The sequence below is a fragment of the Lytechinus variegatus genome, chromosome 1 (genome assembly GCF_018143015.1).
Source record: "Lytechinus variegatus isolate NC3 chromosome 1, Lvar_3.0, whole genome shotgun sequence".
Taxonomy (NCBI): domain Eukaryota; kingdom Metazoa; phylum Echinodermata; class Echinoidea; order Temnopleuroida; family Toxopneustidae; genus Lytechinus; species Lytechinus variegatus.
Window position 1 is genome coordinate 75,512,946 of NC_054740.1, and position 19,022 is coordinate 75,531,967.

The 19,022-nt window shown below is 34.2% G+C and overlaps 1 protein-coding gene across 3 annotated transcripts in view; it reads left to right on the forward strand.

The window, feature by feature from the left end:
• Positions 1–13,717, forward strand: part of LOC121423152 (islet cell autoantigen 1-like) — a 31,508-nt gene extending 17,791 nt beyond the window's left edge. For 2 of the 3 annotated variants that reach the window (XM_041618459.1, XM_041618466.1), the window contains 7 exons: positions 588–786; positions 2,029–2,253; positions 3,752–3,859; positions 7,727–7,845; positions 8,489–8,688; positions 10,099–10,350; positions 12,674–13,717. In XM_041618459.1, coding sequence (XP_041474393.1) covers positions 588–786; positions 2,029–2,253; positions 3,752–3,859; positions 7,727–7,845; positions 8,489–8,688; positions 10,099–10,350; positions 12,674–12,942 — 1,372 coding nt within the window. In that variant the 3' untranslated portion in view covers positions 12,943–13,717. The remainder of the gene's footprint in view (positions 1–587; positions 787–2,028; positions 2,254–3,751; positions 3,860–7,726; positions 7,846–8,488; positions 8,689–10,098; positions 10,351–12,673) is intronic. The other variant, XM_041618474.1, reaches the window with a different exon arrangement.
• Positions 13,718–19,022: the final 5,305 nt, after the last annotated feature.

Genomic DNA, 19,022 nt, shown 5'->3' on the forward strand with positions numbered 1-19,022 from the left:
GTCTACTAATTATTTCCCATGCTGGATTGTATTACAATGGCTATTTTTGTGAGCACCAACAAGTCTTGTGATATATGTATGTTTCATTTACATTGATAGGAATATCAACAAATCTGCTCATTTAAAGAAAACTGGACAATGACCGTTTAGAGTATTGCCAGATCTTGATGTGCAGAAATCCCTGATTTTCTTGAATCCCTAATTTAATTCTCGAGACTCATTATGGTTTTATTTTCTGTAGGGTTGTACTTCTATGTTGGTAACGACTTGAAAATTGGCAAGCAATATGACATGAAGAGATATTATATTATGAACTATTGCCACATTGTATCATTTTGTTTTCAATATTTCTCACTGAAGTATTAAAAATTAGAGTAGTTGATATCCACTGTATGCCTGTTAGATGACAATTGTGGGAATTTTATTTGATTTCCCATATTTGAGATGGATTGAGAGGTTTAATGTCTTTTTTTTACTTTATAACAATTTTATTAAACACCCCTACTTTTATTTAGATGACTTCACAGACAGGACAAGTGATTAATATTTGAATATCTTTATTTGAAATGATATTATTTGTTTTTCAGATTGGCATTGCGTCCTCCTCTTGCAAGGCTATATCAGGAAATTGAGACGTTCCGTTACCGTGCTATCTCAGACACATTGATGACAATCAATCGAATGGAAGGAGCTAGGTTAGAATACAGAGCTGCTCTGCTGTGGATGAAGGATATCTCAAAAGAACTTGATCCAGATACTTATAAACAGTTGGAGAAATTCAGAAAGGTACAACACCCATGTATCTTGTATGAGTTTCATGATAAGTAACTACACTTAAAGCTTTGGTAAATTTCAAGATTATCCATTTTCAAAGTTTGAGTTTTCAAATCAGAGATCAAAATAAAAAGCAAATAGGCCTGAGTCCAATTGGGCAGTCCACCGGTGCCTGCCTGACGATGGTAGTCACGGTTGCAAATTTGTCAAGACTGGCACGCTGCTAAAATAAAGAAACACCTGGGAAATTCAGTTTCACCAAAGACTATGAATTATCAACCAAGTTTAGGCCTGTATTTCTTTACCTAGATCAATATATAACAATTTTCACATGGTACTATTATTTACAAGGCTTGGTCAATGAATTATAGTTTTGAAAACAATAGTATGAAGCAGGATATCTTGTTTTAATTTATCGGCCCAAAGAGGTTTAATGTAATCCTGTTGCCTGTGCACGCAGCCATAATGTTCTATTTGTGACCAATGAATCTAGAGTGCGTCAACACTTTACAGTTTAAATCTTACAAAACAAACAGAACAAAAAACAATGGTATGACTCAGGACAAAGATGCAATCCAAGATCTAAAATTCTTTTTGATATAAAGTCACTTATGAAGTGAAGTGAAATAGTACCCCCTAAAAATCGGGATACACTCTTGATAGATTTCTGATATCTAATAATTGAATTCATTAAGTTTTGAAGTGCCTTCATCAAGAACAATGTTAAAATTACACAGGAAGAGTGCTAGTCTCATCAAGAGTCAAATTCAGATATTCATGATGAACCAATCAATGAAAAAAAACATTTAATGGTCTCTATTGAGAAAGTTTGAATATTACAATGACATGAACATACAATTTACAGTATATTCCTTCTCTGAATATTCATGAGCATTCTGAATAAACAATCAGACAGTTAATGCCCACCTGACCAACAAAAAATATTCACAAGAAAAATAGATTTTGGACTGAGCTCTGTATCACTGAGTATGCACATTTTTGCCAAGGAAAACTAGTTGAAAGTATTCTTGCTATTGAATCAGTGTTATTTGTCTTAAAATTTTGAACAAACCAAACAGAACAGCCATTTGTCTTTACTGGGCAACTCTTACAAACATTAATCTAATTGCCCCAAGTCCTTTTTTGCCAGGTTCGCAATCATGCACTAGAAGATTGTTTGTCTGTGTCTGATGTCCCCTGACCATGCTATAAAGCACTGGTTATTTTCAAGTCTGTACGATATGATCCCACCAGGTTCAGGCTCAGGTGCGTTCCACCAAGGCACGTTTTGAGAAGCTCAAGAATGACGTCTGTCAGAAAGTAGATCTCCTCGGAGCTAGTCGATGTAATCTCTTCTCTCACACGCTGGCTTCGTATCAGAACACGCTGCTTCATTTCTGGGAGAAGACTTCAAGAACCATGGCTGCTGTCCAAGAAGGATTCAGAGGATATCAACATTATGAATTCAATATGCTCAAGGTATAGTATTGACTAGCACTAGTATTGACAGCTACTCAATTAACACGTGCTTTGGTGTCATAGTGAATTTGATGTAATAAATGCTAGTCACCCTCGGTCAGAAACCTCTCCCTATATACGTGTAACACGTTTGACTTGGCGCAATATAAATACCCATTATTATTATTTTTCTAGGGGCCTTCCACATGAAAGACAAGAAATTTGAACCTTTGTTTTGATCTTTATGTTAGTAACATCATCAAGAATTTCTTATTTGCATGAATTCAGTCATGAAGAAATTTTTCCTCATTTATTATTGTATCCCTTTCATCTTGTTCTTGTGGTTCACATACTGTAGTACAAATATTGTATGCTGCAGTTCTGTTTCCTTTGTTTTGCAAATGTTTTAGATTTAATTTGTTATTGCAATTAAGTGAAATACACGTTTTTTCGTTGATAATTTGAGTTTATTTTACAGTGATTGCCATACAATAGCGGTATATCCTGGGGCGGTTTTTATAAAGCTGTTCGTAAGTTTAGAGCAACTTTAAGAATGACTGGTGAAACTATCCTACTAAACCATCGCCAATGTACATTTTGGTGTACTGTATACTATTTACAAGAAAGGATCACCAGTCCTTAAAGTCACTCTTAAATTACAAACAGCTTTATGAAACACCCACCTGATTTCCTAAAATGATATTCAAAGGAGAGTAAGTAAGTCTCAAGTCATTGAGCAAAAAACAGTTTTAAAAAATTCCTTATGATTGCTCATTTTATATGAAAGCCAAGAGCAGAATTCTCTATACTGGCTGCCGTTATTCCTCACTTTAGAATGGCCTTTTGCTTCGTATTTTGTAGTGGAAAAGAAAGAACCTGGCTTTTTTATTAAGGCAATCAATGAAAGAAATTCATGCTTTAAGTGAGGACAGATCAGTATAGGAAACATGTTTTTCTAATAAATCTTACCATGTACAACCTCTTAGCATATTCCCTAGCTTTCACATACGAGTTTTGTCTACTGCTTCCCCAGTTATCAAAGTTTTTTGTCCTGCTGTCCCTCCTTTTCCGGTGGGTGTTTCATAAAGCTGTTCCTAAATTACAAATGACTTCACGCACAACTGCTGACTCTTTCTTGTACTAGATGATAATCTCTATGTAGCTGACTTAGCACCTAACAACATAGAATAGAATAGAAATGGTTTATTTGAACAAAAGAAATCATTCGCGGCCCAAAGGCCGAATTACAGATTTTCAGACATATACAAAAATATTCATGAAAATTACAACATAATGAGAAACGGGAATTAGAAACACAATTTTGGGGGAAAAAATCACATGCCTGGGGTAAATACATACATACGTTATTGCCAACATGTTCTAGTCATATGTATAGTCATACGTGAAGTCAAATATGAAACACCCACCAACTGTTCTTTCACCATAATACCAACCCTGACTTTACCCGTTATAATTTGTCATTGACCCTGTGTGTATGTGTTTGTGATGATGTCTCTAGGAGCTCTCAGAGACAAGTAAACAGCTAGCAGAGTTGACCGGAGCTAAAGACGTAGCCCCTGATTTGGATGGTCTAGACCAGAGAGCTGAACACCGGTTGCAAACAAACGTAAATCTTCACGTTGCAACGATCATCCTATTTATTCCAATTAACTTTCATCTCATTGTGTTTGTTGCATGTTGTAGATTTATGGTGATGGGATTGTGGCCTGAATATCCTGAAATGCATATATTTGGCCATGCATTTTTCTTCTCTTTATATCTCTGTTAAACTGATGTTTTAATATGCCTTTGAAATGAGGGGGTTATGTTTATTTTGGGGTAAAGAATTCCATCCTTGGCTCTTCTTTGTTTTCTCAAAATCAAAAAATTGATACTGGCATATACTGTAATAAAATGCTGTGATTAGAATGAAGTGCTCCGCTCCTATATCTCAGAATAGACACTTATTTCTTACATGTAGTCATGTATTGTAATGGCTAAAACACTCAGTGGATTTGATGCATTATAAATCTATCATTATGATGATATCTTATGATATAGGAGAAAGCAAAGTGCTGTTCATGCATCTGAATGACTTTATTGACTTCTATCCCTGGGAGAGATGTAGAATTCTTACAAATGCATGTAATATTCAAGAACAATTAAAGGGATGGTCCGGGCTGAAAGTATGTATAGCTTGATAAATAGAGTAGAATTCACTAAGAAAATGCCAAAAATTTCATCAAAATCGGATTACAAATAACAAAGTTATTGAATTTTAAAGTTTAGCAACATTTTGTGAAAACAGTCGTCATGAATATTCATTAGGTGGACTGATGATGTCACATCTCCACTTGTTCTTTTGTATTTTATTATATGAAATGAGGTTTATTCAAAATTTTTTCCTCCAAGAACTAGAAAACTTGGATTGAAAACTGATTTAGTGCATTAGATATTTATTGCTGCAACTTATCTCATTATAAAGGAGACATATTATTCACACAAATATGAAATAATGAAAAAATTATGATTTTATGTAATAAGATAACAAAACGGAAAGTGGAGATGTGACATTATCAGCCCACCTGATGAATGAACATGACGAACGTTTTTACAAAATATTGCTAAACTTTAAACTTCAATAACTTTATTATTTGTCATCCGATTTTGATAAAATTTTCGGCATGTTGCTCATTGAATTCTACTCTATGTATTAAGATATAAATATTTTCAGCCCGGACCATCCCTTTAATGGTCAATCCTAGAGGTTTGCTTTTAAAATGAAACATGCTCGTCCTGTCATGGGTTGCAAACTGGCGCCATTAGGACACCATCTGACCGGTCTACAGGAGTTTAACACAAAACATTTGCTAATGATAACATGAATTTTAATTTTAAAAGATATACATATTATTTCTGGTACAAAAATTTTACCAGCATTCAATTACCAAATTGAACATATTAAAGTGATTGGTTAACATTGGTTTAAATTTTAAAAAATCTGAGCTAGAAGGTCACACTTGTCACCTGTGTCTGTGATATGTTACAAAAATGAAGCCCAGAAAAAATTGTGTTTGAAAATAATTATTTAGTTCTTCAAAAATTGAAATATAAAGTGACTGGAAACACCATCTTAATTTCATCCCATACACTTATGTGTACTATTTAGGTGTCTATAAAATGCCTATTTACAAAATCGGGTTTGCCTTGTAGTTTTAGCTTTTCATTCTCACTAATGGTTGTTTTCAGGGTTTATTAGTTCTAATACATGCACTTGTACACATGTTTCATCTTTGTTTGAGAATTTTTTAAATCGGCTGCTCACAATGTTGAACAATACCTTTAACCCCCTTGTTTTTCAATTGATTTCAAATCTCTTTCAATGCATCCATGTACAATGTAGTCCCTTTTTTAAAGTAGTTTCCTCTGCAAACATGTATCTGATTATGGCTGTATGTGTGGAATCATTTTGTGTTCTTCTTTCCTTTCTCTCCATGCATACATATATTCAGCAGGAAATTCAACATTTGATAAGATAATAGGAAATAGATTATTCAAATTAGCTTAACATATCAATGGTGTCATGGCAGGTCAACTTCATGGTATTCTTACATTTGGTTCATTTCATTCAAAATTGTAAAATGCTATTTATTTCATTTTCTATCTTCTGAGTAACTGTACATGCAGTATAAGAGTTTGATTACTCTTTATGAATTGCTACCTGATGATTACATCTCGAATTTGTTTCTCAGTATGAAATTTCAGTTTTCATTGCTGGCTTATTAAAGGATGATCTTGGTCCTGTTTTAGTGATCCCTTACAAGTAAACGTCTGTTAAAAAGCTATTGAAATCATGTCAGTGGTTTGGCTGAGATCAACTTTGTCATTGACATGGCCATTTTAAGAGGCTTCATGAAACAGGACCTTGTTGCCAATCTAGCACTTATGTGAATCATTGATTATTATATCATGTCAATGCACCCTATCATTTCTCATTCTATTTGCACTCCATTACTTACATGTATTTAAAATGAGGCTGACATTGAAAAAGTTGCATCAAATTATTATTAAAATTCCTGTTACTTTGTGCAAACGATAACTTTTTCATTAATGTAATAATTCACTCATAGTGAGTCATGTGGGAATTAACATTCGTCATATTTGTGTATTTATTGTTTGGATGGTAGAGTAAAATCTTATCAGAATTCTAACATACTGCAATGTGAAATGCACACATGTAAAAATTTTATCACTATGTCCAGTCCACAATCACTTAATTAAATGAAAGGAGGAAATGAGAAGACCTCGTAATGGAATTATATACAAACCAGTTTGATTATGTGTTCCTATTAGCATTGATCATTCTCAAACAACAAGAATACATGCACTTGGATGTGAATGTGGATGATTTTTCTAGAAGGCATATATTATAATCCTGTGCTCAGAATATTGCAGTCTGTGTAAGGAGCCGGGTATTGTACGAGTAGTTTAGATCTTGAGTAGGTGCTCTTTAACGTAACTGTGATGTATTGCCTCAAAACATTGTCTTAGGACTGGGACTGGGGGCCACGATGCCCCCTTGACACTTGCGATATTTCCAAAACACAAAAAGATAACTCCGCAAAATTTTATAATTCTTTTCTTTGAAGTCTCGCGCAACTTTTGAGACCAAAATCGCAACATGGGTATAGCATTGCGACATCACATGACTTTTTACAAGACAATGTCATGGCGAAAATGGCTCATTTTTATACTTTGTGTACAAAGCCTATGGGAGGTAAAATTCATAAAAGGGTGATTATTTTTCGTTCTAATTGGTCTGCTTAATTAATTTATGGCTTAATTTAGTTGTTAAATGGTCTGTAATAATTTCTATTAAAAAAACAAAGAAATACATGAGAAATTCTAAAAACAAAGAAATACATAAGGAAAAAATTTGCTTTCTAATTTTTTTTTGTGGAAACCTGTAAATTAGACTACAAAGATGACATCTGCAAAAAAGAAGAAAATTTGAAGTGAAATTGGGTGTTAAATATGCAAAAATGTTTTTCATTAATGAATTTGCATATTTTATTCATAATAGATAAGAATAATTTTCAGAATTTTTATTTTATAGTAGTAGTTTATGTGGTAAAGAATGTGCGTGCTAAATTTCAAATCGATTGTGTGAGCGCTGGCCAAGATTAGCAGGGGAGCCATTATGCCCCCCAGTCCTTCTAGGGTTGAATCATAGTTTCTAATAATATCAAATTTAATTAGATCTGCAGTACTTTAGATTTCTCCATGAAAATAAACAATGAATAAAGGAACCTGCCTACCATTTACAATTCAGAAAATCTTGAATAGATACAGTTTTTGTGACATTTGTACTTGTTCTGATTGTAAAGAAATATATAGCCTTTGTGCACAGAAAAACTACTCTCTTTCTCTTTTGGATTTTGTTATGAGTTTATTGCGTAAATTGAATCTGACCACACATTATTTTGAATTGCAGGATTTGACACAGACCAGTAAACAGCTGGCTGAAGAGACTAACCCTAAGAAAGCTAGTCGGACAGATGTTGATGAAGCACAAGAAGTAAAAGAGACTCTTGAACAAGTCGCTCGACAAAGGTAATTTATCCCGATCTTTGTACATAGATTTACAATCACACTTGTGCAACACTCTACACAGATCTAGCATTTTGTTGGTTTTCATGTGAAATATGTACAGTTCTCACTGACTGGGTCCTGCTTTTGTCAATATACTGTGTCCATGCTGCCAAATTATTTAAAGTTATTCTTATTAGTTGGTTTTTTTCAGGCGTTGACATAGGACCAAGATTTAATGTGACACTAAAAGAAACAAAATTCAAACTTAAAGCCAGATACGTATTTGAATTGCATAATCAGAATGTTGTATATCCTTGATTTGACAGCAGAATCATTTTTCAAAGGAAACAAGTCCAGCTGGATGTTCTGTAATGCTATTTGTTAAGATATATGCACAACATTACGAACAACTTGAACATGCTCTTTATAGGTTGTAAGTCAGCCATATACAGAAAGGGTCATCAGACGTACTTAAAGTTATTTGTAACTTGTGAATGGCTTTATGAAACAGACTTGTATTCTTCTCTTTAGTTTTGTGTTCTACTGCAAAGATACTGTGATGCACAGATACCTGGGGGGATCCATGGATCCAAAAGGATTTGGACAGCTTTGGAACTAGATCAAGACTATCATTTCTTTTCATCATTATTTTGGTGTTTTTCAGGTTGATATCCCTTGGTGAAGATACTGAAAGGCACAAAGACCAAGGAGGATCCCTAGATGCTAAGAACAATGGTGTACATGATCCTTCTAGACAAGGAGCTAATAATCTTCTTGGAGAGGAGATAGATCCATCAGAGAAAGAGAGGACAGCTTTCATGAATCTTATGGGTGGGCAAGAAGGAGCAGATAAAGAAGAATTTGGTAAGATCGTCATTATATCAAGAATTGTCAGGATCTCTTTATTATTTTTTTTACTTTATTATATTTTTTTAACCTCCATGTGATTAATTTTTGTTGATTGATTAAGTTAGTTTATGTCATATATTTTTTTTCATTATTCTTTTCTTTGTGGGGGGGGCTCACTCTGGGCAATATACATACCAGATGTTTGTAAAGATATGTATAACCCTAATAGCTAGCATCATGAATTGAACCCCAGATCTATATTGTTTGATAAATCCGGCTAAATTGTTTTTTTGCTTGTAAATTAATAACCAGGAGATTGACAGCTCTGTGTCTTTTCAGAGGGACTGGGTAACAAAGTCTGATACCTTAACAAAGGGCAGGAGTATAGAGACTTGATTTCAAAGACAAGTTACTTGTACACGGGGTGTTTCACAAAGATTCAAGTATGACTTTAGAGTTGCACTTAAATGTCTAGTTGCATGCAGTGTAAAATGCATGCCAGTATTGGTTAGATCATGCCAAGAGGACTTGCACTACTGCATACTAATCAATAAGATTGTGCGTTGGCACTTAAGTGCGACTCTAAGCTATACTTATATTTTTTTTTAGACATCCCCCAGATTATTTCCGAATTCATTTTTTATTGTCCCTTGAAATTCAATTCCTGTTTTTTTTTTAATTAGTAGCAAATGGATGAAAATAATTCAATGTGATTTCTTTAAATTTGCTACATATAAAGAAAACAAAAATTATGTTAAGCTCATTACAAGCTGTATAGGTTAATTATGTGTAGGTTACATTCAAGCAAGATCTCTGGTTACTGAAAGCTGAACTATAGATGCTGATTTATCACAACAATAGACATCTGTTACCTTAGATAGTCACTCCCATTGTCTTGACTTGTAGACTTGGTGTGATAATCCTTTCATTGTCTAGAAGCTATTAGTGGATGAATAGAAAGTATTTCACACCCTCTAAACTCCTTTTATCACAAGTATAAAAGATGAAAGCAGGTTCTGTTGTATGTGTTTGACTTAAGCTCAATTAGGTTTGATTTAGTTTAAAGCTCAATTTGTAGGATCATTTGATGTACATGTGTGTTTCTTGTCTAAAGGGTATGTCATAATTGCAAACCATGTGCGTTCTTCTTTATTTTACGGGGTGGGGGGGGGTATTTGCAGTTATTCCCACCTTTTCATTTTCAACACATGTTGTATATGTAAGATGATCTTTATCTCTTTTTGATCAATTCTGTATATTTTTGTCTGTAAGAAGTCAACTATCAACCTGAGACGAAAATGAACCTACATGTATCTACCTATTAAACTTTGAAGCAAAATGCAGTGAAGTAAAATCTGAATCATACACTCTATTGGCTAATTTTTTCATATTTTTTTGTTGAAAATCTATTACTTTCGTATATAGGTGCCTACACATCAGCCGACCTGTTATCGGGAGACTTACCGAACCAAGATGATATGAAGGATGAGATGGACTTATTAAATGAGATCCTGAATACGCCTTCTGGTGTTCCATCAGAGCTACCGACACCCGTAGAGGGCGCCAAACCAGGGGAGATTGGTGGAGGAGGGAATCAATCATCTGATCAGGGGATGGGTGGATTCATGCCATCTGATCTACTAGAGATTACATCTATGATGAGTGAACTGCCTACAGGTTAGTTGAACACATATATGAGTGGACACCCTAAAACCAACAATAAGTCATCAGGGAAATTCTCTGTCAAGTGGCAAAGTGATAATGTAATCTTCAAAAAGTATAAAATTTACTAATCTGAAAGAGTAATTCTCCTTCATGTTGTAAAATTTTAAGATGCAAAGTTGAATAATATGCAAGATTCAAAGCTTTCTTTGACACCACATTTTGAAGTTTCACCAAGCTTTCACAGTGTGCACCTCTCAAGGCTATTTGAACTCCAAACTTCAAGCCTTGTTTTTTTCCTCAATTCATAAAAGCTCTCTCAGAATTTCTTCTACATTGAGTTAAGTACTTGCGCGGGTTATTGTTCATTAATTTTGACAAGTTGTATATCATTTTAAAGCTTAGGATGTGTTTTTCAAGCTCGTTAAAAACTCAAAATTTATTTTTGGTGACTTATTGCAGGTTTGGGGTGACAGGTCACATCTTATCTTTAACCATTATACCAAACCATGTTCATAAGGGCAGGGTGCTACATAAGCACTTGCCCTGGGCAAGTAAAAGTTAGAGCTGGGCAAGTGTTTTGAAGAAATGACCAAAACTACTTGCCCAAATTGGACAAGCAAAATTCTCACAGTAGAATACCCAAAATTAGGGTCGATGATATGATATTGACCCTAATTTTGGTCATGGCAGGCAAGATAAAATCACTTTGGAAAAAGAAATGCAATAACAAGGTAGATCAGTTCATGTCAAAAGAGAGAAAAAGGTCAATGGTTTATAAAACAGCAATACTTTCTATTAAAGAGGTAAAACTGATTTTTCAACGATTATTTCGGGCAAGTGAAATAGATTTTTGGGCAAGTATATTCCAACTATTTAAAAATTTACTTGCCCAACCAGGCAAATGCTTCTAAAATGTTACGTAGCACCCTGATAAGGGTACAAGGACAAATACCCAGGTGACCTGATAGTAGTCTTCAAGGGAGTTGTAAGTTTTATGAGGTGTCCTCTGGGGAGGCTTGCCCTTTTGGGAGGGTTTTTCCCAGAACTTTGCTGTAGAGAACCTGAACAGGTTATGCTGCTCTGTTGTGAACCAGGAAATGGTTTATTGTTAAGTATTGGAGATGTCTGATCATTAAAAAGATATTAAATATGGTATTAGTATTGTCTAGGATAGATCGACCTCAATGTTGATTTTAATATAGATTGGTGAATGACCTCTCTCTAATGGGTAAGATCTAGTGGTCAGTCCCCCCCCCCCTACTCTCACTTCTGAAATTGGATGTTGGATGGGAGTAATCTTCCTTTTATGGGAAGGGGCGTGGCCTAAGTATGCCATGAGTACAAAAACCTAATTATAATGATGATGATAAGAGATAACAAGGTTATATTTTCAACTTTTAATACCTATAAGTTTCTTTGAAATCCTGTCAGGCTGTATGTAACCATGTAAATCTCAGTCCATCTGTAACTATTAACCCTAAAATGGCCGGGGGGGGGGGGGGTTGAATCAACCCCCCTCAACATTTTCTGCGATCATTCCGCTGCGCGAATTTTTTTGACCGCGCCACTCCCAGAGTTTATACTTTTAAGTCTCGCGGATCTTTTGAGACCAAATTTACAACACCTGGGTACGCGGTTCCAAAATTACGCAACATTTCGTAAGTGCATGTCAGACCAAAAATTGTTCCAAAACATGATTTTGTGTACAAAGTCAATGCAAATTGAGTTTTCTCATCTTATTCATAAAGATATGATTATTTTTACTTTGAACAGCTGAAATCAATTGATTTTAGCATAATTATGCTTCAAAAAGGTTGTGCAATAAATCTGGTGAAAAAACAAAGAAAAACAAAAGGTTGAAAAACAAAATAACTCTACAAGAAATTCGTAAAAAATAAAATACATATAAGAAATTGATTTCCCAAAACAAAGTTTTTTCAATTGCAATTATTAAGAATGCTACAAAGAATATTTTTACAAAAAATTAGTATTCTAGGAGCTTTATTTAGTGAATTAGAGCAAAAAGTATGATTTATGCATAAATTAGCATAACTAATTCATATAAAATAAAATCTCATTATTTTGGAAAATTTTACCATACAGCTTTGTAGATTACATCGCACACTACCAGCATGCAAATTTTTGCGGCGCTCATGCGATCGGCGGCCGAGATCTGAGGGGGGGTTTAATCACCCCCCCCCTCTGGCGGCCGAACAGCCAAAAAGCCCGGCCTAGTTAGGGTTAAGTGTGCTGGTAAATAGAATGCCTGCATTTAAACCGATCTCATTTTCTATTCCCTGTAAGTGAAACACCTGTTATTTTCATCCCCTCATAGGCTCCCCTGCTACCACACCCCAAGGTGGGAGGGAAGGGGGCATGCCAGCCCCACCCCAATACTCAGACCTATTTGCTGATCGAATGGCAGCCCAGCAGACCCCACCACAGTCCAACAAAACAGATTCAAGTAAACCTCAAGCCTTCAAGAAGGGACAGAAGACGGACATGTCTGCTTGGTTTAATCTCTTTGCTGATCTTGATCCCCTTGCTAATCCTGATGACATTGGACATGAGGAGGGCAAGGAGGTTGAAGATAGGAATTGCTAGCATGTTATCATTGGATTTAGTGACTTCATAGCAACCAATGTAAACATACAACCATCATGTATATTTGCTCAACGATGGCAAGTGACAAAAGTTCCTGCAAAGAAAAGTATGGGTCTGTCATTCAATTCTGTGTAGCCTTGCCTGACATATCTCTAAACGGTGTGAGTGTTCATGCATGAAATCTGGCCCAAAAGAAGGGAAATCTGGGTGAAATATGAAAATTCACAAAATATTTGTAGATATATCACTTTTATCCCTCCTGTCATTGTAGGGCAGCATAGTTCTGCATTTGTATTTGTTAAATCACTGTGTATTGTTGATGGTGCAGGGCCATTTATCTCAGATAGTATTTGATATAAACCAGTTCACAATGGATTTGATGTAAAGATGTACCATTGGTATGGCAAACAAGATACATATAATTGTGGAATAAAATCAAGATACATGCATGTATTAAATATCCAAATGTCTTTATACATTCACTGACCCCCATGCTGTACAATATAGATTGTATTTTTCATACGATGTTTGTCATCTTTTTACATTGATTTCTATGAAGTCATGATGAAGATCCCCTTGTATATTTGTTATTAGATAGGAGATAATGAAAAAAACAAATTATTACTAGAACTGACTGCATTCCATTATTGTAAAAATGTGCATTTTCCAAATTGTGTAGATGGATGGGGTAATATATCTAGCATTGGTAGAATTTCTTGTATGAGATGATGTATTTATGTGAAATTAGCCTTTGTAAAGATGAATGATCAAAGTTGCATGTCATAAAGCAGTTTGAAGAGATTCACCTAAGTGAGCTAATTTATTTATTTCACAGGATATTTTTGACAGGCCCAGATCAAAAGATTCTGTTTGATAGTGGGTTCAGACTTTATTTTACATGCCATCTAAATAGGCTTGCCAAATTGCCCTTATTTTACTTTCCATTTATTGTTTATTTTTTATTACTATTACTTTGTTTGGAGGGGAAAGGGGGGGTCGTGATGTATGTAAGTATTGTGCTTTTTGCGGTTACATTCAATAGCTTAATTCTTTTTAACACGTAAAATGTTACATACAAAAAAAAATTCAGAGATTTTTCCCTTGAAAAACATTCTTAATTTGAACCAATATGCTGCTTTATTTTCATGAATTGATTACCATTACAATAATTGTTGTGTCTATATAATAATCTATTCAAATTTGTTCTTTTTGTTAATGATAAAAAACAGTCCTTCAAAGTTTAATGTAAGTATTCAAAATGTTACCTTATGAATGAAAGTATTCTACATTATGTCACCTTTGTTATTTTATGTTCAGCTGTCAGAAACTGTCCATGATATAAATGTAATGTCTTTTCCATATTTGTCCTCCTCCCAATAAAAAAGAAAGTCAATAATTAAGTGAATAGATTGGTGAATAAGTGAATAAGTAAAGTAGACTGATAGAAAATGCATAAATGAATTATAGTTGCAAAACTAGATGAATGAATATACAATTTATTTATTAATTCATTCGTTTGTTGGTTGGTTTATTTATTCATTTATTTGTTAATCTATTCATTTTGAATTATTGAAGTAGAAAGTTTGAATGATGGAAAATATTTCATTATTTGAATAAAAAGGTGTCTTGCAGAGTCTTGAAAAAGTTTGGAATGTTTTATTTAATTTAATGAGATAATGTTTAATTTACAACTTGTGATATTCATTCTACCACCAGCATAATATTTCATGTCATATGATCTTATCAGGATAATTAGAATAGAAAATACTGATATTTAACAACAATAGTAATATAATGCTATAATAATGCAACTGCTAGAGAGCACATATCGGTATCCACTTTACCAAGTGCTCAAGGCACTGATATTATTACCCTTGCTTTAGCCTGGTTGGCAATCTAATTACATTTGTAGTATCTCCTTGTTTGTTTATAGCCTGTAACTCAAATGATGTATTCTACAAATGTTTACTTGGTTCTTGTCTGAAATTGATTTGTGACAGGAAGTGTCTCAGAGGGATAGAGAAATGTTGATTATGATACAACCAATAATTATATTTATGCGGTAAGATTTTGTTATCGGGATGATCAGAAATGTATAAATTTTGCAAAGCGTCTTCTGCACGATGCATAGAAATACAAGAGTGACAAGAACTGCACACAAATATTTATTCCAAGCATTTTGACAAATTTTCTCTTTTTTTTTTGATGGCATCTTAAGAGGAATTTGTTGTGATGCATCCTTAGTATTCATCCTAGACAATATGAAGGATGTGAAAATTTAAAAAGTCACAATAGTTCTTTTTATCTTTACCGCAGCGTAATGTTGACTTCATGGACTATGTCAAATAATATGAATTATTACCTGTATCAGACATCTGAGTTGGTCATATACAGTATTGCCCTATATATCATGAATGTTGGGAAAGGAATAGGTATATTATTTGCTTGGTGTATATGCGCACTCCTACTTTGCACACTGAGGATTTAAATGCCTTACCAAAGGGCACTACCGCACCAACTGGGAATCAAAACCCCCGCTCTTCTGACTGAGATATATTTGATGTTCCCCTCGAGGCCAGGCAATATTATATAATTATTATCTAAATATTAACTCTAATTCTCCCGGGGGGGGGGGGGCCTCAACAATTTTCGCGACATCTGCCGCGCAAAATTTTTTTTGCCTTGCCACTCACTGACTTTTTACTTTCAAGTCTCGCAAATTTTGAGGGGGCCATAATACCCCCCCAGTAATGACAATCAAAATACACCGGGAGATTTAGGGTTAAGGCATTATAATGATGTATTAAAATGACATATTCTGGCCTGAATGAGACTGACAGCACTGACAAATTTTTGAAAGTTTGCTTGTATTGTACTTATTGAGCTATCTGTGTTTAACTTATAGGTGTATTTCTAAGATATTGAAATTCATTATCATGGGTTATTGTTCTCTAGATTGTATATTGTTTGGGGTTTTTTTTTCTTTAATTTTTGTAAAAAGTACTAAACAAAAAACCACACAAAATGCTATTCTGATAATATGATGGATGAAAGGAACTATCAGTACATATATATATAAGAAATGGTTAAGTCCTTTGCATTTTTATTGAATGTCTCATGGTTGTTTTATACGCTACATTAGCATACATTGTATTTTTTCTCTCTTTTTGATATATATTTCAGCAGTTGATATAATATGGGAAGTAAATAATGAGTCTGTCTTGATTTGAAATGACAAGAAAAGAAAAATGCTTCTAATTTTCCTGTTGAATTACGTGCTTTTGAGTATTACTATTGTGCAATCTGGATTATGAAACTTAAACTGACTTTTTTGTTCTATTTGTATATAACTTTGAAACTTTAATGTAGAATGTATGTAGCCTTGTTTATTTTTCAGTTATTCTGTGGTAGCTATATTGTTTTGAACTTCATGTTATTCATGGTGTATTCTGCAATAGATTTCATTGTATTTTAGATTAGATTCTTAACCAATCATTGTATTGACAATGACATTAGAGGCTTAGAATCAAAGAATTAAAACCCTTTCTCAACATAGTTGTATAGGAAATGTAAAACAAACATACATAAACCAATTCTTCATATTGTGATGGGAAAGTCACAGCCAACCTTCTGAAAATTTGAATAATTGAAGACTTGCATGAATAGCTGCAACTTGAAGAAATTTAAGGTGTACATACTCATAGCATGTACAGTATCCAACAGAAGTAAGCACTCCCTACATGGGCATAACTGTCTATGCAGCTTCCTTTAAGATATTTTATGTTCTTTAGAGATTACCGGTAGGTATTTCAACACCCCTCTCAGGTGTTCTCTATTCTTTGATAATTGTTCAGATTTATGAAGAATCTTTGGAGTGAAGTACTGGATTGAAAGGTCCGTGTTTGCGAGGGATCTACTCATTTCTGGTGAATATACTATATCACCAGACTATCAGGATAGTGTACTCTGATTCTATCACCTTAATACTTAAAAGGGTATGGTTTTGGTTTTACGACATTTGGAATGAATAAAATATGAATTTGGAGTGAATAAAATATCAATTTGAATTTGGAACAAATGACCTTTTATTAGAGCCATCCTATTTACTTCGTGTTCCAGCACTTGAATATTAATCCCTTTTTCATCCTAGTAAATTCTCATTAACTCTGTATATTTAAATGTTGTTTTCTGGCAAGGTTTTGTATTCACAAAAAGAAGATTTTGGAAGATACGTCCCTCTGTTCTTTTATCATCAAAAACAAAGACAAACCACTCATTGTGCGCACATATTATAGGCATGGTGCTGGTAGCATATCTGTTGTGTTTTCATTGTTAATAGCATTTCCACCCAGTACTTTCTCTTTCAGTCACTATTATGTATGTCCATTGAAGTACTCTCTATGATGGTGATTTAGGATGGACATCCATCATCTTCTGATAAAGTATTGTACTACATTAGTTTTAACAATCACCCTCATTCATTGTAACTGGTGGTACTTGTATTTTTATGTGTTATAATACCGTTGATACCTTTCGAAACGAGTGCCATATTTTTTGGTCTCTATGTATTCACTATGACGGTGATGAATAGGTATATGTCTTTTCCACTTTGATGCTTTAACCTGCATTGGGCTTTATACATTTCATTTTTTTTTTCATCCGAACGTCCTTCCCATGACAGTTGTGTAGAGGAAAGCAACTTTATTTGCTGTTGATATTCTTTCATGGTTCCTTTTAGGCTTTGTACATTCCCAAATGCTAGGAGACATTCTTTCTGTTACCAGTACTGTTGAGTAGTTCTGCAGTAGCATAAGATTGGTGAATTATATGTGGATTATATACAGATAAACAGATTGGAATAAAGAGTTTGATCCTTATCAAGAAACATATTTATCAGTCATGGATTCTCATTCTCCATTGATGCTTACATAGATCGATATTTGTTGTTGGATTTACTGAGGGTGTGTTTGCAAGAGAGGTATTCAACTTTTTATCAATTCAGAGAAAAGAAATCAGACTGATAGCTTTTGCACAGTGAATCTTATGAGCTTTGCATGGTGGATGGTATGTTAATAATAGACCGAATCAAAGAGACAGGAGGGGGGAGAGAGAGGGAGAAGAGTAACAGAGCGAGAGAGAGATGGGGTAGAGAGAAATAAAGGGAGTAGGAGAGCGATTAGACAAAAAAATGGAGGGGTGTATGTGATAGATAAAAGAAGAAAAAGAAATAAAATTGGATAGAGGTAAAATGAGAAATAAAAGCTGTTATTGAGAAAGTGAACAGAGCTCATTGGTTTATACAAAAGGAATGAATAGGTAGTATGCATTACTGTCTCCAAGGTATGCAGACAGATTCTTTAAATGCCTTTTATCTCTCCGGGTAAAACCAAGGCCTCGATGCATTCCTGTTCATTCATCTGTGAGTTCTCTTCACCAGAATACCCATATTACATAATTCAAAGTTCTAAAGGAAAGGACCTTATTCTGCTTTACAAACACAGCCTTCTGCCATTTCTTACGCCCTTTATTTTTGTTACAGCCTTGCTATATGTAGAAATCTCCCAAACTAAACCTTTATGTTTGAAATATACAAAACCATGTGGTCAAAAGTTCACCTAGATTTTTATTCAACCGCAGCCGATGTTCTCATCATGCTGAAAATATTCATGACTGGTTACACTAATCTCTGTTCCTTTTAAAACATAGTTTGATTTTTTTTAGCACAAAAAAATTTTAAACAAAATTGATCACAAGATTCTTCTTATTGAGTATCCCATAAAAATAGATTTGCATACACTGAAATCCTATAAGTATAATGCCACTAACATAAAAGGAGAAAGAACCCAGCCTGGTACCTAGCTTGTGTGAAAAAGGAAGACCAAATAAACCAATTAATGAAATTTTGGACGAACAATAAAAGTTATCACTTGATTGATGAGATCACTAATGATGAGGACATCCTCCCTCTGGCAAAGCGACAAAGATATGCACGATGCCACAATTTTATAACTCCCCAGTTACTTTATACTCATTTTCATCAAATCTATCCATGTACTACTGAAGATTAGGGGAGAGTGAAA